This window comes from Capra hircus, chromosome 11 (genome assembly GCF_001704415.2).
Source record: "Capra hircus breed San Clemente chromosome 11, ASM170441v1, whole genome shotgun sequence".
Classification (NCBI taxonomy): domain Eukaryota; kingdom Metazoa; phylum Chordata; class Mammalia; order Artiodactyla; family Bovidae; genus Capra; species Capra hircus.
This window is the reverse complement of record NC_030818.1, coordinates 94033147-94053022: the sequence shown is the minus strand read 5'-3', so window position 1 is coordinate 94053022 and position 19876 is coordinate 94033147. Positions and strand designations below refer to the sequence as shown.

Here is a 19876-nt window from a genome sequence, read left to right as displayed (position 1 = left end):
GCACTTGGCTTTTACCACATCTCTGATTTGCCAAACCAGGCTGAGATCAAACTGGCTGTTCCACAGGAAAAACTCTGGTTAGATCAGATGTGCGGAGGCCTGAGGGCCTGATGAAACTCAGTGAAGACTTGTCTCTTGTGCAGCCAGCTCCTGTGGCCTGTATTCCGAGGGCATTGTGTTGTGTCCCCAGCAGTGTGGGGTTTGGGGCTGGGGGAGGTTCCAGAAGAGGGCGCAGGGCTTGGAGCGTGCCTGTGCTCTCCGTCTCGGTCTTGTCCACTAACCTCAGCAACCGTGGCGTTGGCTGCGGTGGTCCCTCGTCTGCAGAACAGGAGCAGCCCCCGCACTGGGCTGCTCGGTCCTTCTTACTGGCAACAAAATTCCCAGATAGGCTCTCTCCAGACCTCCCCTGGCATTGTGCAGAGATGGTGGTGCCAAATTTAAAAACCAGTTAGTGTTGACTGGCCCAAACGAGTATTCTTTTAAGGACACCTAGAAATTCTTAGCCTAACTCTCATCACCGGCTCTAGTAGGAGAAGGGAGTGTCTTTTTATATGATCCCTCATCTTAGCCTTCAGAGGCCATAGGTAGGAAAAAACCACGGTGTCGCTGCAGCCTGGCTGTGAACCAGGAGGCTGTGCACTTCACCATCAATACCCCCAGCTCCGGCCCTTAAGCTTGTCTGTGTGGTGAGTGCAGTGGCCACACAGACTGTGTGAGGGTCCAGACCAAGCCTTGCACAGGGCTGCCGAGGGGAACAGAAGGAGGACTTTAATTGGTGCCCTAATGCTGTTAGTATTTGCTTCTCCACCCTCCTACTTAGAGAGGAAACAAGCATCCTATAATTCGGCTGTAAAAAAGAACAAAATAGGCATGTGTGCCCTAAACACAAAGTCTGAGTGAAACCTCCTTGTTCTACCAAACTGGTTTCCAGGTTCCAGGAGAAGGCAAGCAGGACTTAGCATTAGGGCCTCTTTGTTCCGGGTCGTGCCCAGACAGTGTCTTGCTGAGCCCTCAGGGCAGTGCCACAAGGAGGCAGGTGGAACCACCCGCTGGGTGCAAATCAGGACACCCAGCCCTTCAGAAGAGCCTTTCTCCTTTGAGTAGGCCACAGATTCCAGTTCACAGGTCGGCCACCACTTCAACAGTCTCCATCATAAGCACAGCCTTTAAGTCTGTGCTCTGAAAATCCCTCAACGTTTGTTTTAGGGCTGCTTACCTGCATCTTGAAAATGTCCTTGAATGGCTTTTCCAACTCAGCCCTTCTTGGGGATTTTCCCCATGCCCATTCTAGGTGCGCCCTCCCCGTCCACACGTCGTTAAAAGACCGAAGAGCAACATCACAGTGGAAGCCCGAAGGACGTCCGTCTCAAGCCCCGACCAGTGAGTACCCCGTCCTCCCCTCCCCTCTGTCTGCAGGAGCCCAGGGGGCCAGTGCTTTGTGGAGCCCACACGGCAGCCCTGGCCTTTGAAGGGCTTCCCCAGAGCCCTGAGCGGGTGTTTCACAAAGAGGTCAGTCGGGGAGCAGGGCTTGATCTTCAGTGTCGGTTCCGCTGACAGTTGTCGCACCAGCGGGAGGCCCCAGAGGCCAGGAAGCCGGGCACCGGGCTGGATTTTGAGTGGTGACACCCACGGGGTACTCAGACAAGCTCAGAAAGTGGTTCTCCGCTTTTTCTTATGCTGAAAATAGAGGGTTAGGAGGAGAGAGTTAGGAACCCAGTTGAGGGCACTGCCTACTTAATGAGGGCCAAGACCCATGGAATCTGGTGGGCTACAGTCCTTGGGACTGCAAAGAGTCGGACACGACTGAGCAACTCACTCACACGCCACCTTCCTAGGCCTGGGCTGCTCGAGGGCGGTGCACCCAGGGCCATCCTCATCCACCGCCCCCCGCACCAGCACCTCTGCTCATCTGTGTCGTAGCGTTTAGCTCATTATGAGTCTGCTTTTCTAGCTCTTGGGCCCAGAGCTCCTCAGGACAGGCACTGGGTTTCATGCCCCATAGCAAGCAGAGGACCTGGCTTAGAGTCATTCCCTGGGTAGACGTTGGGTAGATAAGGGGAACGCCAGGGCCAGAGGTGAGCAGTGTGGATGTGGGAGGCTTACAGCTGTGCACGGCCCCGGCTTCAGCGCTATCTGGAGAAGGTGGCACCGCTTCCATCAGAGGATGCTGTCTGCCCTTGGTCCCCAAGGTGCACAGCCCCTGGTCTCTGCCCAGACAACTCAGCAGCTACACACCAGCTTCCTGTGATGCCCTGAAAAGTACATGAATCCACCTCGGGTTGTTGGGAGAACCAAAATCATTGCCCCTGGGACCCTGACGTCCCTTGGGTAAAGAGGGCAGTGCTCCTCTTGGCTGCCCTGTTTTCAGAGAAGTTCTCAGAGAAGGAAGTTAAGGGAGATGGCAGGTCCTAGCGAGAATAGGAGCCAAAAGGAAGCAGAAATTCCCAGATGCCGGGCTGCGGCCTAGCCCACCTGCCTTCCCACGTCAGTTCTTCCAGGATTCTCTGGTGTATCACTGGAGACTGTGGTGTGGTTACCGAACCAGCCTGCCTAGGAGGCCCTCAAACCTGTGTGTCTGTGTGTCTTGGGAGACGCGCGGTGGTGGAGAATTTGGAAGAGAGGACTCCAGAAGTCGGGTGTAGGTTTCACTTGCGCTGTGCACAAAGGGAATGCGGATTGTTTCCCTGCCATGGATTATGATTGCCCCCTTGTGGAGAGAACGCAGCATCGCTTCAGAGTGCCTCAGAGCTCAGATTTCTGTTTCGAGGGGGAAGAAATGCGTCACTTTTCTTTAAAGAGTCATCTCTTTAAAACTGGACTAAATATTTTATTATCCAGTATATAATATTTTATGTACTGGATAGAGGGTCATGGGCCTGGAGATGCTGAAAGGCAAATCCAGAATATCCTTGCATTGTACCAGAAACACCCCACACCAACACTTGCCAGCCTACCGAAAAGCGTTGCCCATTTGTGGCCAAGTTCGCGATTAGAGCTTGGACCTCCCCGCCACATGTATTTATGCTGTCGCTTTTCCAGCCCAGAGATAGGAGATTGCTTCGTCAGTGTATGCACAGAGCCAGTGTCTGGTACCCCCATCATTCTGGTGATTACCAGAACTAGGTCGGTACCCCTTTGTGTGTGTTTTGTGTTGTTTTATTGCCTTGTTCTAGATTTCTTTTGGGGAAACATTTGAGGTTGAAATGAACCAGTGGGAGCAGGGTTGGCTAGTTTAGTGGGCTGGCAAACTGGCAGTTATAGAAAACAAATGGCAAGTTCTCTGTGATCACACATAACGGTGCTCCACCATAAGAGTGCTCCACCAAACAGTGCTCCACCGTAACAGTGCTCCACCAGTGCTCCACCAAACAGTGCTCCACAGGAGATAAGGAGGTATATTTTAGAACATCATTCCAAGAATTTCTGTTCCCTTTTTTCTTTTTATGAGGGGAGGGAGGGCAGGGCTGCATTCCTATAACGCCAGCAACGTTTCTGGTATAAGCCGGGTGTTCCCTGCGTCTCTTCCCATGCTGCCTTCTCCCTGCCCCAGCCCCCCGTTGTGCTCCACTTCCAAATGCCATGTCACAACAGCACTTGGATGTGTTTTTCTCAACTGTCATCAGCTCCAGCTGGCAAGACCAACTTCTTGAAACACAGGAAGCATCCAGCGGAAAATATTTTAATAAAACAGACTCCTCATAAAATGTTGTTTTGGGGGGAAGAACCAGCCCCCCCCCCAATCTGTCAGCATTGTGTCGGGAGACACGAGAAGACAAGCCGGCGGGCAGGAGCCACATCCTAATGGGGCTTTGTTGCGGGTGGTTCAGTGCTGGGCACATGAACTCGGTGCCTGGCCCTTTAATCTGGCCTGGATTCTCTTGAATCACAATCTTTGTCTCCGCTGGGAATATCAGAGTGCATCAGAAACTTGGAGGATTTTTGGCAGCAGAAAGAGACACAGGATCTTTGAAGTAGAGGGCAGGATTTGGTCCTCCTGACTTCTTGCCCCAACTCTTAGTTCCAAAAAGCACATTAAATAATTAACTGTGGGGACCACAAGATGGAGCTGATTAAGAATAAGTCGGTTTCCACGGCCTGCTATGGCAGCGGCATCTGGAATTCATCGAGCCCGCTAGCCCTGCCGGCAGCCCTGCTGGCCGCTGCCTCCATCGAAGTCCATTTGTTTGCTTTCCAGCTTGTGTCCATTCTTGCATCCGTTCATCCCACAAACATCTTCAAAAACCTACCAGGTGTGAGCTTCTTAGGATTTTAAAGGGTGCCCTAAAGGGAATCCCACTGCTAAATTTTGTTGACTTGCATTTTCCCAAAGCAAAATGTTTCCTGTGTTAAATTTTCTTCCCCAATAAAAAGTAGGTGTCCTAGCCCCTCAAAACCATTTGATGGCGATTGGAAGAATCCTTTAGGAAGTCTTCTGGGGATAACATTTCCCTCTGTTTTTCAGTTAACATTAGCTCATTAATATTCAGTGATGACTTCTCGAGAAGTATTAGCTGCTTACATTATTATTCACAGCAGGACTGATGGTATGCCCCAAGGATCCCCTAGGGTAAGAGTTAGAATTAGGAGGAATCGGACGGAATGGGCTGTGGGTCAGAGGCCAGTTGGCAGCAAGTACAGTGGAGGTCCTGATGTGTTTCTAGGCCCTCTTAGGCATCCCTTCCACAGAATGGGAACTCAGGCTCAGAAAGCGAATGACCCAGGGTTCCAGGTCATCCAGTTAGAACATGGCAGGGCCAGGGCCCAGTTTCTTCTCTCAGTTGTGCTGTGCTGCCCGGGCGGGGGGGGGGGGGGTCCATTGTTCTCCTGGCTTTGCCCAAAGAGCTCTGTGTCCTGAGGTGTCTTGTCCTGCACGCTACCTTCCTCTCTACTTCCCTGGGGTTGGGAACCAGAGCTGTTCAGTCCTCTTCCAGCCCAGGAGGCAGTGTTCTCTGATGGCTAAGTGTTTCTATCTGGGGAAGGAAAGAGAAGTAAGAGAAGTAACATTTACTGAACATCCCTGAAGATCGTGAAGGGTGGGTAGTGGCTTTCCCATTGAACAGATGGGGAAACTGAGGCTCGGAGAGGCTTTCCACAACTTGCCCAAGGTCTGGGGCCTGGAAAATGGAGAGATTGTCTCTCCAATGACAGGCCCAGTCCTTTCTTCTGCAGCATCCAGCCCTTTTAGTTAAGAACCTAATTATGACTATGAGGATGATGGCGGCAGCAGTAGGCACACTGAGGTCACAGCTCCCCACCCCGTTAAAGGTAGGCTTTGGTTACTTCAGCGGGAGCATGCATGGCTCCCTGGCCCCACCTTATCTTCCCTCCGGCTTGCTAGATATGGGGCAATTTCCCATCCAACCTAAGGCTTAGAAAAAGTCGATAGCAAGCTGTAAAAGGCAGCACTGTGCTCAGTACTGCCCGCCCCTCAGGACCACACAGCAAGCAGAGGCCAAAGGAAAGAGATGACCTGCTGGTCCCCAGGTGCTTCTCTTTCATGCGCAAAATTTCATTCTGCTGTGAGAGTTGGGAGGGAGACAGTTTCGAGCAGTCTCCACCTTATTTTAAATCTTCACAATAACCTGGAAGGATAGGGCTGTCTTCTGAGTCCTAGCGGTGACAGAGCTTGTGCTCGTCGTCGATCTGAGGTGTGCCCAGTCCTGGCCAGCCGCAGAGACCGAGCTCTTTCAGTGCATACCTTGTCTGCTAAAGGTGACACACACAGCACCCTCCAGTCACCTGAGTCTTGACTGGCTGTAGGCTGGATATTTGGAGTTCCAAATAAGTGAGAATAGTCCATGTTCAGCCACCAGGGGCCTGTAAGCCATTGCCCTGGCGTTTCTCTGGCCAGATCCATGTAAAAAACTGCTCTTTATCAGTAATTTTCTTTGTTTGTAAAAATAACCCAGTAGCCTTACAGGTGATCTGGAAGTTAAGGAAAAGAGACAAGTTCATTCTGAATCCCACTACTTCAGTTCAACCACTTATTAGCATTTCTGCAGATTCCCATTCAGTCTTTTTTCTAGATGTATCTTGCAGAGCTGCCAGCCTCCTTGCAATATCCCATTGTACACTGGACTTCCAGGAAAGTCTGTCCTTAGCCACTCTTACAGGCCGATATCCCCATGTCCTTGTTAGCCCCGTGGTGACCATGGAATGGAAGATCCCACTGTGTGTATCTGTGTGGTCTGCCTGACCACACCCATTATATGGGATTTGTAAACTGTTCCAGTTTTTCACAAATGCAAAAAATGCCAAAGTGAATGTCCTTGTCCTCCAAGTTTTCTTATAAGAACAACTACCATTAACTGAAAACTGCATGCTAAGCATTTTACATACATTGTTTCACTAAATCCTCATGGAAATCTGGGGGCAGGGGTAGGTATCATTAGCTCTGTTGTATAGAAGTAGTAGCTGTGACTCCAAGAAGTGCTGGCTGTGCTTGGTCACACAGCTAGTTAGTGGCAGAGCTGTCCGTAACACCAAAGACCAGCCCTTAACCAGTCTTTTTTTTTTTTTTTTGATGTGGACCATTTTTTTAAAGTCTTTACTGAATTTGTTACTACTGCTTCTTATTTTGTTTTGATCTTTGGCCTCAAAGCATGTGAGATTCAAGACACATGGAATCTTAGCTCCCCGACCAGGGATGGAACCCACACCCCCAAGTCTCAACCACTGGACTGCCAGGAAAGTCTGTCCTTAACCAGTCTTATAGACAGATTTCTGTTCTGTGTTGCTAAATAACTTTCTGAAAGAATCACACCACTTTACACTCCCATCAGAACCGTGGACTCCCCGGGAATCTGGGTCCCAGAGACCCATCGGGACGTGCGGCTGGCCTTAGAAATCCTTCTGGACGAGGAGTACTTCTGCAGGTGCTGCTGGCTGGGCAGGCAGTGTGTGCACCAAACGGCCAGCCCCCACTGCTCAGGAATTGGAGAGTCTGCTCATCTGAATTGCACTGCGTGACCCCAGTACCCAAAGCCCCCGAAGATTAAAGTAAGATCAGAAGAAGCTGCCAGAAGCATTTAGTGAAAGCTCTGCCCAAAGACCAGGTCTCAGAACACTTTGCAGCCGTATCTCTTCAAGCTGGTTGCACACATGCTCTGGCAGGAGATGACGTCTGCTTCACCCCCACTTCCCCTGCCCTCATGCTTTCTCCTTGGGCTCAGCACTGCCTCTGGCTAAGGATCACAACCAGAGCCCCTCTGCCCCCTGCCCAGACCCAGAGCTACCTGAGGGTGAGGGCCTGGTGTACAGGCCTGGCTTGGCATCCGCAGACTTGGGCAGCATCCTGGCCCACCAGCTGCCAGTCCAAGACATTGCACAACTCTCTTTGCTATCTTTTTTTTTTTTTTGCAATACCTGTTAACATCCCAAAGAACACAGTCTGGGAAGCTGCCCATAGGAGCCGTGACTGCTGCAGCCTGCCTCCTCCCAAGCCCACAATACCCAGAACTTCCCCTGATGAAGGCATGACCTGCCGTGTTGTATACCACCGCATGCCACATGCACCCACTCACACACCCCCATAGTCGGTAAGCAAGGCAGGGCTGTGTGACCATCAGCTTTGACTCTTCAACTTCAAGACCAGAGCCTGGCCCAGCTCTGCTCAGGGATATTTACTGAATGAGTGAACGGAGGAATCCCTGAGGGCAGCTTATAGCCCAGCATCCTGGAGATGGGGGCGGGTATCAGTTAACAACCACAGATGTGTAAAGAGCACCTGCTATGAGCCAGGTGTGATTAGCAGGCTTAGCAGCACCTGCCTGGCCTGGCCCTCTAAGAGCTAGAAACTGCAATCAGCCCCGGGAGCAATCTCCAGGGTGCCAGCTGGGCCCTAGGACCCAGGGGGTGGGGGCAGCTTCCTGGGCACTATGGCCTGGCAAGCCGCCAGGAGACCAAGCAGGCGGGTGCAGACTCAATTAGCAAGGCAAGAGGCTCCTGACCCGACTTGGCCCCTGCCCCCTCTCCACCGGTGAGTTTTAGGCCCCAGAGACAAAGCCAAGACAGAAGCCAGGCGTGAAGCCTGAGCCCAGACTGGAAAAGCAGGAGCTGCTGCAGGGCCCCGGCATACACAGCAGCCCAGGAAGACACAGGAACCCCTCGTGTGGACCACTTCCACCTACCACCCGGAAGGAGGGACTCTCCCAGGAACGGTCACAGTGGGAGATTAGATGCAACTGAAAAGCCAAGCCTTTACGATGCCTTCAGACACGGCACCCCCTCCTCAAGATGTCACTGAGCTCAGGCTCCTCTGAAAGGCTCTGCCACACCAACAAACACCCTCCCCAGCCCAGATTCCACGTCACCATTTCCCAAGCGCCTGTTCTGGGCCCAGTACTTGGACATGTGTCATCTTGGTTAGCCTCCCCTGCTCCTCCAAAGTCTCAGCAGTGAAGGCATTGTCAGCCCACCCAGCCACGGGGGAACCGAGACTCTGACAGGTGGAATGACCTGCCCTGGCTCCAGCACACATACCCAGGCCCACTGGCTCCCACATCCACATCCGCTGCTTCCACACCAGACACCTTCCCACAACTGCTGCCGCAGTCCCTAGAATAGACTTGCACTCTTGGCAGGCAGAGACTGTCCTCAGGATGAGGGATGAGTGTTTCTCAGCATCTACACAATTTATCTTCCAGGTAAGGCGAGCACCCCCAAGGTGTCCCCTTCCCCATCTTCCCTCCAGCAGAGAGCATGAAGGGTGGGAGAGTGGAGCCAGGCCTCTCTGCCTGCATCAGTGTCCACCCGGCACCAGGGAAGGGCTCCTCAGTGTGCTGGGTGTGGATGTGGACATGGGAAGTTCACACTAGTGATCTTTGTGGGAGGAAGGCAGATAGACAGACACAGGTTGATAAATAAGTGGATGGATGAATGAAGGTTAGAAAGACAAAAAGGCACAACTAACCCAGGAGACGGAGATGAGGGCAGTGGAGCCAGTAAGTCCCCCGTGCCGCCTCCCCGGGCCACCACCGCCCCCTCTCCCTCGACCTCACACCTGGCCGTCAGTCCTCATGCTGGTGGAAGGCTCTCCACCATCTGGTCCCTGCCAGCCCCACCTGCCACCCTCAAGCCCCCGTGCCCACTCTTCCACAGAGACACCTCCAGGCTACTGTATAGCCTCTGTTGGACTCACGATTAAAGCCCAGCCCCCATGTCACCTCCCATGTGGCACCTTGTCCAGGGGCCCCTGAGCCAGGCACAGGCACCACTGCGCTCTGGCAGGGCAAGTCCCCAACAGGATGGAAAGGCCCTGGCCTCACACTTACCCATCCACCCTCGACCGGTCCACGGGACAGCAGCCAGTCTCATTACTGTTCTTAAGTAGATATTCACCTACCGCTGAGAACAAAGACCGTGTGTCCAGCAGGTTCCCATATCTGTCTTTAGTTCTTCTTCCTGGTTAGCAGTCCTAGCCTTGCCCCAGGCACACGGAATAGCTCCAGTGGACGTTCCAGAGCTTCCCTTATGGGTCCTACACCAAGCTCATCTCTTCCATAGAAGAGACTTGCTTCAGAGCCCTTTTCTCTGTTTTTAACCCACACATGTGCTAAGGTGCCCTCCAGAGTATCGGCCCTATGTAGCAGTGCTGGCAGGGAGGCATGGCAGCGTCTCCAGATGGGGGAGCTCTCAGGTGACCCTGATGTGCTGAGACGTGCCCAGCTGGAGACCAGCAACCTTGACTGGGAAGATCTTTGAAGGCAGGACCTCCCTATTCGTCCTTGAACACCCAGGGGAGACTCTGAACAGGGTGGAGAGGCGCAAAATCTTTTTGTTGGCAGGTGAGCGTAGCATCTGGGCAGGAGCTAAGCATGCATTGGGCACCGTGTGAAGCCCTTCACGAGTGTCCTCATTCAGCTCTTGTGATAAGACTAACAAGAGGGCTACAGAATCTCCATTTTGCAGATAAGAAACTGAGGTTCAGAGAGGTACAATAACGGTCCCGAGGTCAGTCTGGCTGGCACTTTGGGGGAGGGTGGACAGACGGGCCTTGTCGTAGGGCCTGTCCCTGCCCAGCAGCCCAACAGGAGCCTTGTAATCAGTGGACGCCAGAGTGGCCAAGACCTTTAAAAGTAAAGATCCTTTGTGCTGGAATGAAATGATCCTTTAAAACATGATCACCAGCTCCCCTCATTCGTTACCTCTGGAGACCAAGTCCTTGCTGATTTTTTCCCCCTCTTTATCTCAAGTACATTTAAATGTCAATTAAATTTGAAATATCTACATTTGTCAGCATTTCATTGTGGGCCAGCGTGACGTGCTGCTGATTTGTCCACGCAATGTGACACATGAAAAAAGCTCTCGAGATGCAGATCTTCCTCATTAAAAAATAAGCCTGTGCGATCCCGGCACGGCAGAGAGCCACAGAGCACGTCCCTGCTTCCTGACGCCGTGTCTCTGACATGGTATTTAAAAAGGAACAGCCGCGCCTGTCACCACTGTCACACGCGTGCGCTAGCCAGCGACACGTTACACCAAACATTAGAGAGGGTTCGGGGAGTCATCTGCATGGGAACTCCGCGCCGAGATGAGGTGGGCAGAGGCGGGAGCAGCCGTGGGAGATGCTAGGGTCTCAATGTGATGGATAGCGGGCCTTTCTTTCTCGCCAAGACTCCAGCAGCCCTCACTGGGTAGCCAAGTTTGCCACGACCTGCCTTTTCACAGACAGCTCTTTGTGTGTAATAAAATCCAGGCAAGTGGTGGGTGGCAGACTGCAGGGTAGTAGCTGAATTGGGTTAATGAGGGAAGAGGTATGCTTTTTTTTTTTTTTCATATTCTGCCTTAAGCTAATAAAAAATTTAAACCTGGACGTATTCGACGGTTCATCCTTTATCTCTGACAAATATCTGACTGTATGTTTCATGGGCAAACATGAGCAGCTGAATTTAAATAAGTTTATTTTGAAATCTCACCTTTTATCAAAAGTGGAAGGAGAAACACACAACCCCTTATTTCATTGTTTCAGATCCACAGAACTAAAGAGGATCACAAAATAGTTTAGATCCAAACTACTTAGTTGAGTAGTTTGGCAGATCCAAATTCCATGCTCTGCCCTTAGCTGCTGTGTGACAGTGGGCAAGTGACTCTGCCTCTCTGAGCCTTGGCTGCTTTATCTGCAGAATAAGGATGATATGATGAGTAATTAATCAGAAACCATACGGACAGCATTTAGCCCAACACTTATAAATAATGCTAGTGTCAGCAGCATCATCCATGTGGCCCAAAGCCTGGACCTGAAGAAACTCTTCTCAAACCACATGGCAGAGTTCTTGTCTGGGTATTTCCATCACTCCTGAGAGACAGATAGTGTGTCCAGGAGACACCCTGGACCCATGTTGAAGCCCTGCCCAACCAGCCTGACCTGGTCAAAAGAGCCAGCTGGAGAGGAAAATATTGAGCTGGACAATGAGGCTCCCTCTCCCCCACCTCACCCCCAGCCACCTTCGTGCTCTTGCCCGTGGGAGGCACTGGATTCTGACTGTGATGGGAAGTGCAGCAGCTTGATCCAACAAAACCAAGGTCGAGTCCAGCACAAAGGCTCTTGGCTCTCATATGAGTCCAGATATTGCTGGCAGCTTTAGTGGCATGCAGCTAATGTGCCAAGCTGTGCTCTCTGCTTGCTTGTCAAAGCCAGAGGAGGGGACTGTGCTTGGACAGGTTCTGGAAATGCATTCAAGATGGATTTGAGCGTCACCAGAGCCTCATTCAGTTTGACTCAAGCAGAGATACGAGGCCCACATGTACAGTCTACCACCAGTCCAGAGGACAGGAAGGAGAGGACTCTGAACTGGAGTCCCTGCTCGTCACCTCCCGGTTGTGTGGCCTGATCACACCTTTCTTCTTCACCGTGACCCCCAGTGCTCGTCTAGCCCTGGGTCTGCTCAGTTGGCACTCGGGATGTGCTTTTCAGTTGGGTGCGTGGGTGACTGGGCAGGCAGGTGGATGAATGGACTTATGACAGTCTTGTCCTCTATGAAATCTGTGCAGTGACACCTTCCTGCTCGGGGGGTGGGGGGCAGGGTGGTAGAAATAACCTATGTAAAGAAACTGGCACAGTTCCTCCTTGTGGATGCTATTTTAAGCATTTTTCTGAGATTCCCACCTGCCCCAGTATATATAACACCTTCATCCACAAACGTGGTCCTATTCATTCTTAAATTAATATTCTTTTTCATATTTCCTATTATGGTTTATTGTAAAGTATTAAATATAGTTTCCTGTGCTGTACAGTAGGACCTTGATATTTATATATTTTATATATAGTAGTTTGTATCTGCTATTTCCAAACTCCTAATTTATCACCCACCTTCCCCTTTGGTAACCGTAAGTTTTTGTCTGTGAGTCTGTTTCTGTTTTGTAAATAAGTTCATTTAAATCATATTTTAGCTTCCACATAAAAATGATATCCTATGATATTCGTCTTTTTCTGTCTTATTTCACTTAGTACAGTAATCTGAAGGTCCAATCCATGTTGCTGCAAATGGCATTATTTCATCGCTTCTTATGGCTGAGTAATATTCCATTGTGTATCCATGTCCCACATCTTCTTTATCCATTCATTTATCAATGGGCATTTAGGTTGCTTCCATGTCTTGGCTATTGTGAATAGTGCTGCTATGAATATTGGGTGGGTGTATCCCTTCAAATTAGAGTTTTCTCTGGATACATGCCCAGGAGTGGGATTGTAGGGTCACATGGCAACTCTATTTTTAGTTTTTTAAGGCACCTCCATACGATTCTCCATAGTGGCTACACCAATTTACATTCCCACCAACAGTGTAGGAGGGTTCCCTTTTCTCCACATCAGAGAGGGGACCTTCCTACACTGCATCCTCAAGCTGAGGAAAGGGTCGTGTGCCTGGTGGGGTCCGGAAAGAGGGGTAAAATGGGCGTGTGCGAGGCCTTGTCTCCCCAGCATACTGGCTTCTGCTCAGTCCCTCAGCAGACTTCCTCTGCACTAACACTGTGCCAGGGGTGTGCGGATAGAGAGAATGCTCGAGGCCACTGCCCTTGAGGACCTCGTCGCAAACAGAATTGCAAGAGGTTCAGCTCTATTGATGATCCTGGAGGAGGGCATGGCAACCCACTCCAATGTTCCTGCCTGGAGACTCCCCATGGACAGAGGAGCCCAGCAGGCTACAGTCCGTCGGGTCACAAAGAGTCAGATACAACTGAGCAACTAAGCACAGCACACTCAGCTGCACTGATGAAGTGCTAAACCACTCGGCCCGAGGAGAAGCCCCCCTCATGCAGGGAGAAAGACCCACTGGGAGCTCCAGAAGGCATCTAGGAGAGCAGGCCAGGGCAGTCAGTGCAGCAGGCAAAGGCAAAGGCAGGTGGCGGGGGCAGCAGGAAGGCAGCACAGAGATGGGCAGGCTAGGCACAGAGCAGCGTCCGCCCTGCTCAGAGCTCGGGCTTGGTGGCAGCCCAGCACCTGCCCAGCACCTTCCACGAGCTCTCTGAGTGCAGCCTAAGGCAGAGTGCCTGCCCCGCTGCACGCCCCCAACTCGGGACAACAGTCCAGTGCTGGCGAGTAAGAAGGGGTCCTCCTAACCTTTAGACAGTAAGTCATTCCAGACACATCTGAACATCAGTACTGCTGATGCTTTAGACACTGCATGACCAGCTGAGGTGAAATCACTGTAAAGAGAGTTGGCAAGGTCGGGACTGTGATTCAGAGCAAGATTCCAGGGGCCACGTGGAAAGTGGCCCTTCTGCCGAGCCCTGTTTTATGTCCCAGTCTGGCCCCTGTGCTGGCCAGGGCACATTCCTGCTGGTCAGATCTTCCTGCCCTCTCTCCTGAGCAGAGACAAATGAACGTTCTAGGCCATGCTGCCACCAGTCTGAAGTGCATCTTGTCCCTGACACCTGGGAAGGTGGCCTGGGAGAGGAGAGGAGAGGAGAGTGGTGACCTCCCTGTGCAGCCCTGGGCAAGTGAATTCCCCTCTCTGAGCCTCAACCTCCCCTTCCGTACAAGGACGAAACTCTGCCTGGCTAACTTCCAGGGATAGTGCAAGGCAATGAAGGGTCAAGTGTGATCGTGCTGGGCCCTCAGCCCTGGGCGCCAGCTTTGATTCCATATTTGAAAGAACAAGATATCCTTGGGTAACAACTGTCTTAGCACCGGGGATGGTGGGTCGTAGCAGCAGCCGGTCACAGTCCACTCACCCAGTCCCCCCAGGGGCAGCTGCTGTCTCTCACTTAACCCTCCAGCCCTGGCGCCCATGCACTTTTTTGGACACGTTTCCTCTTCCTGAAATGAAGTCAGAAGGGAACTGCATCATATAAGGCAAAGAAAGGAGACTGCTCTGGCTGGGGTTTGGGGAGAGAGGAGATAGGCCCGATCAGGCACCCCTGTGTCTCCTGTGTTTGCTCCCCAAACTTCACCAGCGCCCAGGAGACTCTCGGTGTCCAGCCCTCTGCACCCAGCAGAGGCGTGGGCTGCCGGCTCCCCAGTTGTATGTTGGGGCAGCAGCCGTGGGGCCGGGATTTGAACTGAGAGCTGTGGGGTCCAGCCTCTCTCTCCTGAGCACACGCCTCTCACGCACCCTGGTCAGTGTATAATTCATAGGAGCCGGCGTGGAGCTTCTCTGGGCTGTGTATGTGTTTGTGTTTATAGAGGTAGAGCTCACAGGTGGCTGACAAGGGAGATGTATTTTTTATAACAATGAATATTTAATTTCCACATCACAGATGAAAAAGACTCTCTGAAGAGGCATCTGAGGGAGACTCCAGAGAGCGGCCGCTAATCAGAAAAGGGCCTTCTCGCGAGTGCTCTTCCACGTGGCTCACTTTCTTCTTTAACTTTTTCATTTTTTATTTTTTCCTGATAATTGAAATAGATATGCACATTGGAGAAAATGTAGAAGACACGAAAATAAAAAATGGGAGAAGGGAAAAAAAAAATCACCCATAATCCACTAGCTTTTGTTGACATTTAGACACCTGCTTTTCCAGTCTTTTTTCTATGCATTTTTCCATAAGCAAATGAGACAGAAGGTTTTTATAAACATAGTTTAATGAGAGGATAATACTCAGCCAACTGTACCATAATTCACTTCACCAGATTCCTACTGCAGAAATTTAGATTGTTTCATATTTTATAAACATAGCGGTGATGGACATCTTTGTGCATAATCTGTTGCTTCAATTTGGGGTATCTAAATGAAAGCGAAATCATGAGGTCATAGATGCATTTAAGGCTCTTGACACAGGTGGCAAACCCACAGTTTCTTTTCTGTTAGGGACCAGCTTCCTCACTGTAGGGGCCCGTAGGGCCTCCTCTGGACAGCTTCCTCCCTGGCCGGCAGAGGGAGGCCAGGGTCAGGCACCAGGCTGCAGGCCTCCTTCCCTCCTCACCACGCTGAGTCCTGAGGTGCCTCCTAACGGTCTTCTCTCTTGTCTCCCTCTGCCCCAGCCTCGTAAGGCCCTTGCGACACTATGCTGTCTTCCTCTCCGAAGACTCCTCTGACGATGAGTGCCAGCGGGAAGAGGGCCCGAGCCCTGGCTTCACCGAAAGCTTTTTCTTCTCCACTCCCTTTGAATGGTCTCTCCTTCCTTCTTCCGCTTTCCTGAGCTCGGCTTGGTGACTCTCCGGGATCACTTGGAGGGGCGGGGGTGGCCAGCTTGTGCTTGTGTGGGGAGCGTGCCTGGGGCTGCTGCCTTCTGGTGCCCGCTTGCAGGGCGGCGACCCCCGCCATGCGCCTCCTCCCAGGGCGTTCATTCTGCCAGCCCACAGGGCCTGTGGCGATGGGGTGAGGTGACATGGGTGACTGGGCTGTAAAGGTGTGAGACGGGAACATCGGTCTCCTTCCTCACAGGGAAAATGCGCTGGACTGTTACTGGGGTTGCCAACTGCAGCGTCAGCTACGGTTAGGCTGGTTGTTGCTGCCCAGTCTTCCTTTATCTCAGCACACCTTGGGAAGCCACGGAGATGGAGCGTCAGATATTAAGTTTAAAAAAAAAAAAGTTACCGGTATGGAATATATATATTAATGATGGCATGGCCAAAGATCTTACCGATTTCTCTGACTTTAAGATAACTTTTCTCATTATTATTTATAGCCTAAGCCTCCTTCTAATTACAAATTGCAACAAACAAAGAGAAAAAGAAGGTTCACCACAACCCAGCCACCCCGGGAACTGGGCTTTGGTGGCTGCCCATTTTTTTCCGCCACTTCTTGCCTCTCCACCCACAGGCTTTTCCCACCTGGGACTGAGCAGAGGGCCAGCTCTGGTCTGTGTTTATCTGTTTGCATGGGGTTTCTAATGGGAGCCTTCAGGGGAAGGGAACTGCCCTTTGCTGAACACCCACAGCAGACCTAGGGGAGTGAGCCACGCCGGCCCGATTACATAAGAGGGACTCTCCCCTTGTCAGCCCCCTTCACTATCTCCCTGCACCCACTCTCTCCTCCAAGGCTGGGCCTGTGGGTTCCTTGGGGCACCCGACAAGCCCAACAGCTCTCTTCCTGCCACGCCCCCACAGGCAAGGAGGGTTCTGGCCCTTTCTGCCACCAGCTCACCTGTGACCGCAGGCAAGTTAGTCCCCTCCTGAGGTCCTCATTTAGAGAGCAGTGCCCTAAGCCAGTGTTGCCCAAATTTTGCGTGCTGCCTGGTCTGTACAGTGAATCTCCTTCATTAAAACTAGGAGGAAAAAAAAAGAGAAAAAATTTAAAAATTTAAAAAGAAAAAAAATAATAATAACAAATAAAAAATAATTTAAAAAACTAGGAGAAAAGCCTTGTCCTATGCAATAGTATCTATAATATCATAGACTTAATGTATCAGTTCTTATTTCTATCATTCATTAAAATAAAGATTGCATCATTGGAATAAGAAATGTCCAGCCATGTATCAACTTACAATTGCCTTGCTGGTAAAGAGATCGCACACAGGTAACAGCCAAGGACCCCCACCGTGGGGTCTGGCTGGCCACGTTCTTTTTAAATTAATTGATGCCTTAATTACTTAAAATAATGCTCACTCCCTGAACCATGATCTGTGAAAAGCATAGGCTTTTGTGTGTGTTTAAAGGGAAACAGCCATCTTAAAATGAATTCCTTCTAAAGAAACTCTGTTTCCTTAACTACAAAGCATACTGACTTTTCTTTGTCTCCTTCACTGTGTTCAAACTTGGTTAAAGGAGCTTGGTCAGATGGCTTAGTTAGAACAAGCGAGGGACTTTAGAAGTTTCTCATGCTTGGCTTCCATTTCTGCCTCTTGCCAGGTGCTGTGTGACACAGGTTCCGTTGCTTGGCCTCTCTGAGCTTCAGCTTCCTCATCTGTAAAGTGGAGGGTGTGAGTCCTATTTCATGGGCTGCTTGTATGGCTTCAGGGAGATAGTACAGTCTGATGTAGTCCTTGCCCAGAGTCAAGACAGTTAGTTGAGCCTGTTTTCCTCTACTGACTGTCCCCCTGCCCAGGTTCATGCAAGTGGGCCTTCAGACCACCAGGTGGCGACCTTCCCCACTTTACCAGAGCCATGGGCAGTTTCGGCCTGACCCAGGGGGTAGAGCCTTGCTATTGGAGGTAGGATGCTACTCTGGCCCAGTTTCACAAGAGGTCTGGGCAGCATTCTCCACGTACCCTGGGGCTCAGGCTTGTGAGAGAGGATAGCAAGAGGCACCCAGCGTCCCCAGCACCTGGGTTGGCTATAAGATTTTGGTGCGTGAGTGGACAGGCTGCTGTTAACAGCTCAGCATGCCTGCTGTACAGCTGGCACCACGTTTGCTCTTGTCATCTCCACCACCAGTTGCAAGGATGTGCACTTTGGAACAGGGGAGCAGCTGAGGCTCGGAGAGGTTAAGTGACTTGCCCAAGGTCCCCCAGCAAGAGATGGCACCAGGGCTGGAACCGAGATCAGCAAAGGCTGAGGCCCAGGTAGTTCGCTGCTGAGGATCCTGGGGTGCACTGTGCAGCCCCCTGGGGGAGAGTTCCCCCAGCTCAGTTCCGCACAGGCTGGGCCCAGGACCCGACTGCCGCAGGGGTGAGGGTACGGGCAGTAGGCTCAGGAGTGAGTCCTCCTGCCGGTTCCCTCTCCGGCCGTGCCCCATTCCTCACATCTTGTGTGAGTGGTGTGGGAGCCTGCTGGCCAGTTCTATGGTAGGTCTTGGGGTCTGGAGGAAACTAAGTGGGCTCCCCAGTGCAAGCTAGAGCCAAAGCAACTTGCCCAGGGCCCCTCAGTGAGTGGAACCCGAGATCAGCCCAGGTCTGTCTGTCTGAGGGGCACCGTTCAGACGCCTGCACTCGTGGGGACCCAGGACACTCTCCTCTCCCAAGGCTCCCAGCTGTGCTCCTTGAGGCCTGGAAGCTCTCCGGGGAGCGGGCTGCTTGCTCCTCCCGGGACGGCTCTGGGTGGGAGAATCCAGCCTGCTCTGCCTCCCCCCAGGCCGCAGCCATATCGGACACTCAAGGAGTCAGACAGTGCAGGGGACGAGGCCGAAAGCCCGGAGCAGCGAGCGCGGGAGCCCGTGGGCCCCACCCCAGCTCCACACGACCGGGCCGCCAGCATCGACCTCCTGGAGGACGTCTTCAGCAATCTCGACATGGAAGTCCCGCTGCAGCCGCTGGGCCAGGCCAAAAGCTTGGAAGACCTTCGGACCCCCAAAGACCTGAGGGAGCAGCCGGGGACCTTTGACTATCAGGTATGGTGGGGGTGGGGTGGGTGCGGGCTGGGGGCACTTTCTGCACATAAGGCAGGTTTTCCCACATGACAGTGAGACACCAAGGGAAAAAGAGCCACTTTTCCAAGGCCCTCAGCCAGTGCTCAGAGTCACTCTGACTACAACTCTGCCAGGCAGGCCAGTGCCCAGAGCCCCGCACACGGTGATCGCTGGAGAACAGCTACAGCCTGATGGAAATCTGCCCCCCGCTTCTGTGTATGCAGCAGAGGTGGGCAGCGCCATGGCCCCTGATGGAACTGGGATTATCCCCACCCCACCAAGCCTCCTTGAAGAGCCTGTGGATCAAAGCTCTGGGGCTCTGGATATTCACTGGTGACCCCTGATCTTCCTTGAGACTTTCATTCTGTCACCACCTGTGCCTGTCTCCTCACTTGTGCCAGGGGGCTGCTAACCCTGCAGTCCCTGGATCACAGTGTGGAATCCACAGTGTGAAATCCCCCATACGCAGGTGGCGCTAGTGGTAAAGGACATACCTGCCAGCTCAGGAGATGTTAAGAGACGGGGGTTCAATCCCTGGGTCAGGAAGATCCTCTGGAGGAGGGCATGGCAACCCACTCCAGTATTCTTACCTGGAGAATCCCCTTGGACAGAGGAGCCTGGGGGCTACAGTCCATGGGGTTTCAAAGAGTTGGACATGACTGAAGCAGCTTAGCACACATATCCAGTGATTCACACAAGCCCATCTGTAAGGAATTGCTATTTCCAGGCTGCAGATGAGGGAGCTCAGGCCAAGAGAAGGGACATGACACCCAAGTCGTGGCCCAGTAGGTGGCAGAGCTGGACAGAGCCCCGTCCTATTTCATTCCCAGCCAGTGTGCCTTCACCCAGCCCCTGTGCCTCACTTGCCCTCTTAGTCTCAGGGGTGGCTGAAAGTGCCCACATGCTTTGAAAAGTAAAATGGTTCAGGCCAGTAGAGGATCAGTGGATGGAGTCCTTTTCCTAAAACTAATTAGCAGCACTGGCTTGAAAAGACAGGGTTTTCTCTGGAGACCCTTTGTGCCACTCTAGTGAGAGAAGTCTGGCCTGGAGGTCCAGACAGACCTGGGCTTGCTTTCTAATGCCGACCTGGGCCGGGCCCCCAACTTCCCTGAGCCCCAGAGGCCTAGCTGGCCACACTCCCAGGACCACAGCCCCAGTGTCCCCCTGGCACACAGGAGGGGGTGGGGAGAGCCAATTTGTCCCTGGTCAGC

General features: G+C 52.2%; 1 protein-coding gene across 4 annotated transcripts in view; it reads left to right on the top strand.

Annotated features, from left to right (window-relative positions):
* The window catches only part of DENND1A (DENN domain containing 1A), a 541554-nt gene that overhangs the window by 518592 nt on the left and 3086 nt on the right, over positions 1-19876 (top strand). For 2 of the 4 annotated variants that reach the window (XM_018055746.1, XM_018055745.1), the window contains 3 exons: positions 1292-1380; positions 15422-15550; positions 18392-18647. In XM_018055746.1, coding sequence (XP_017911235.1) covers positions 1292-1380; positions 15422-15550; positions 18392-18647 — 474 coding nt within the window. The remainder of the gene's footprint in view (positions 1-1291; positions 1381-15421; positions 15551-18391; positions 18648-19876) is intronic. The other 2 variants (XM_018055748.1, XM_018055747.1) reach the window with 1 other exon arrangement.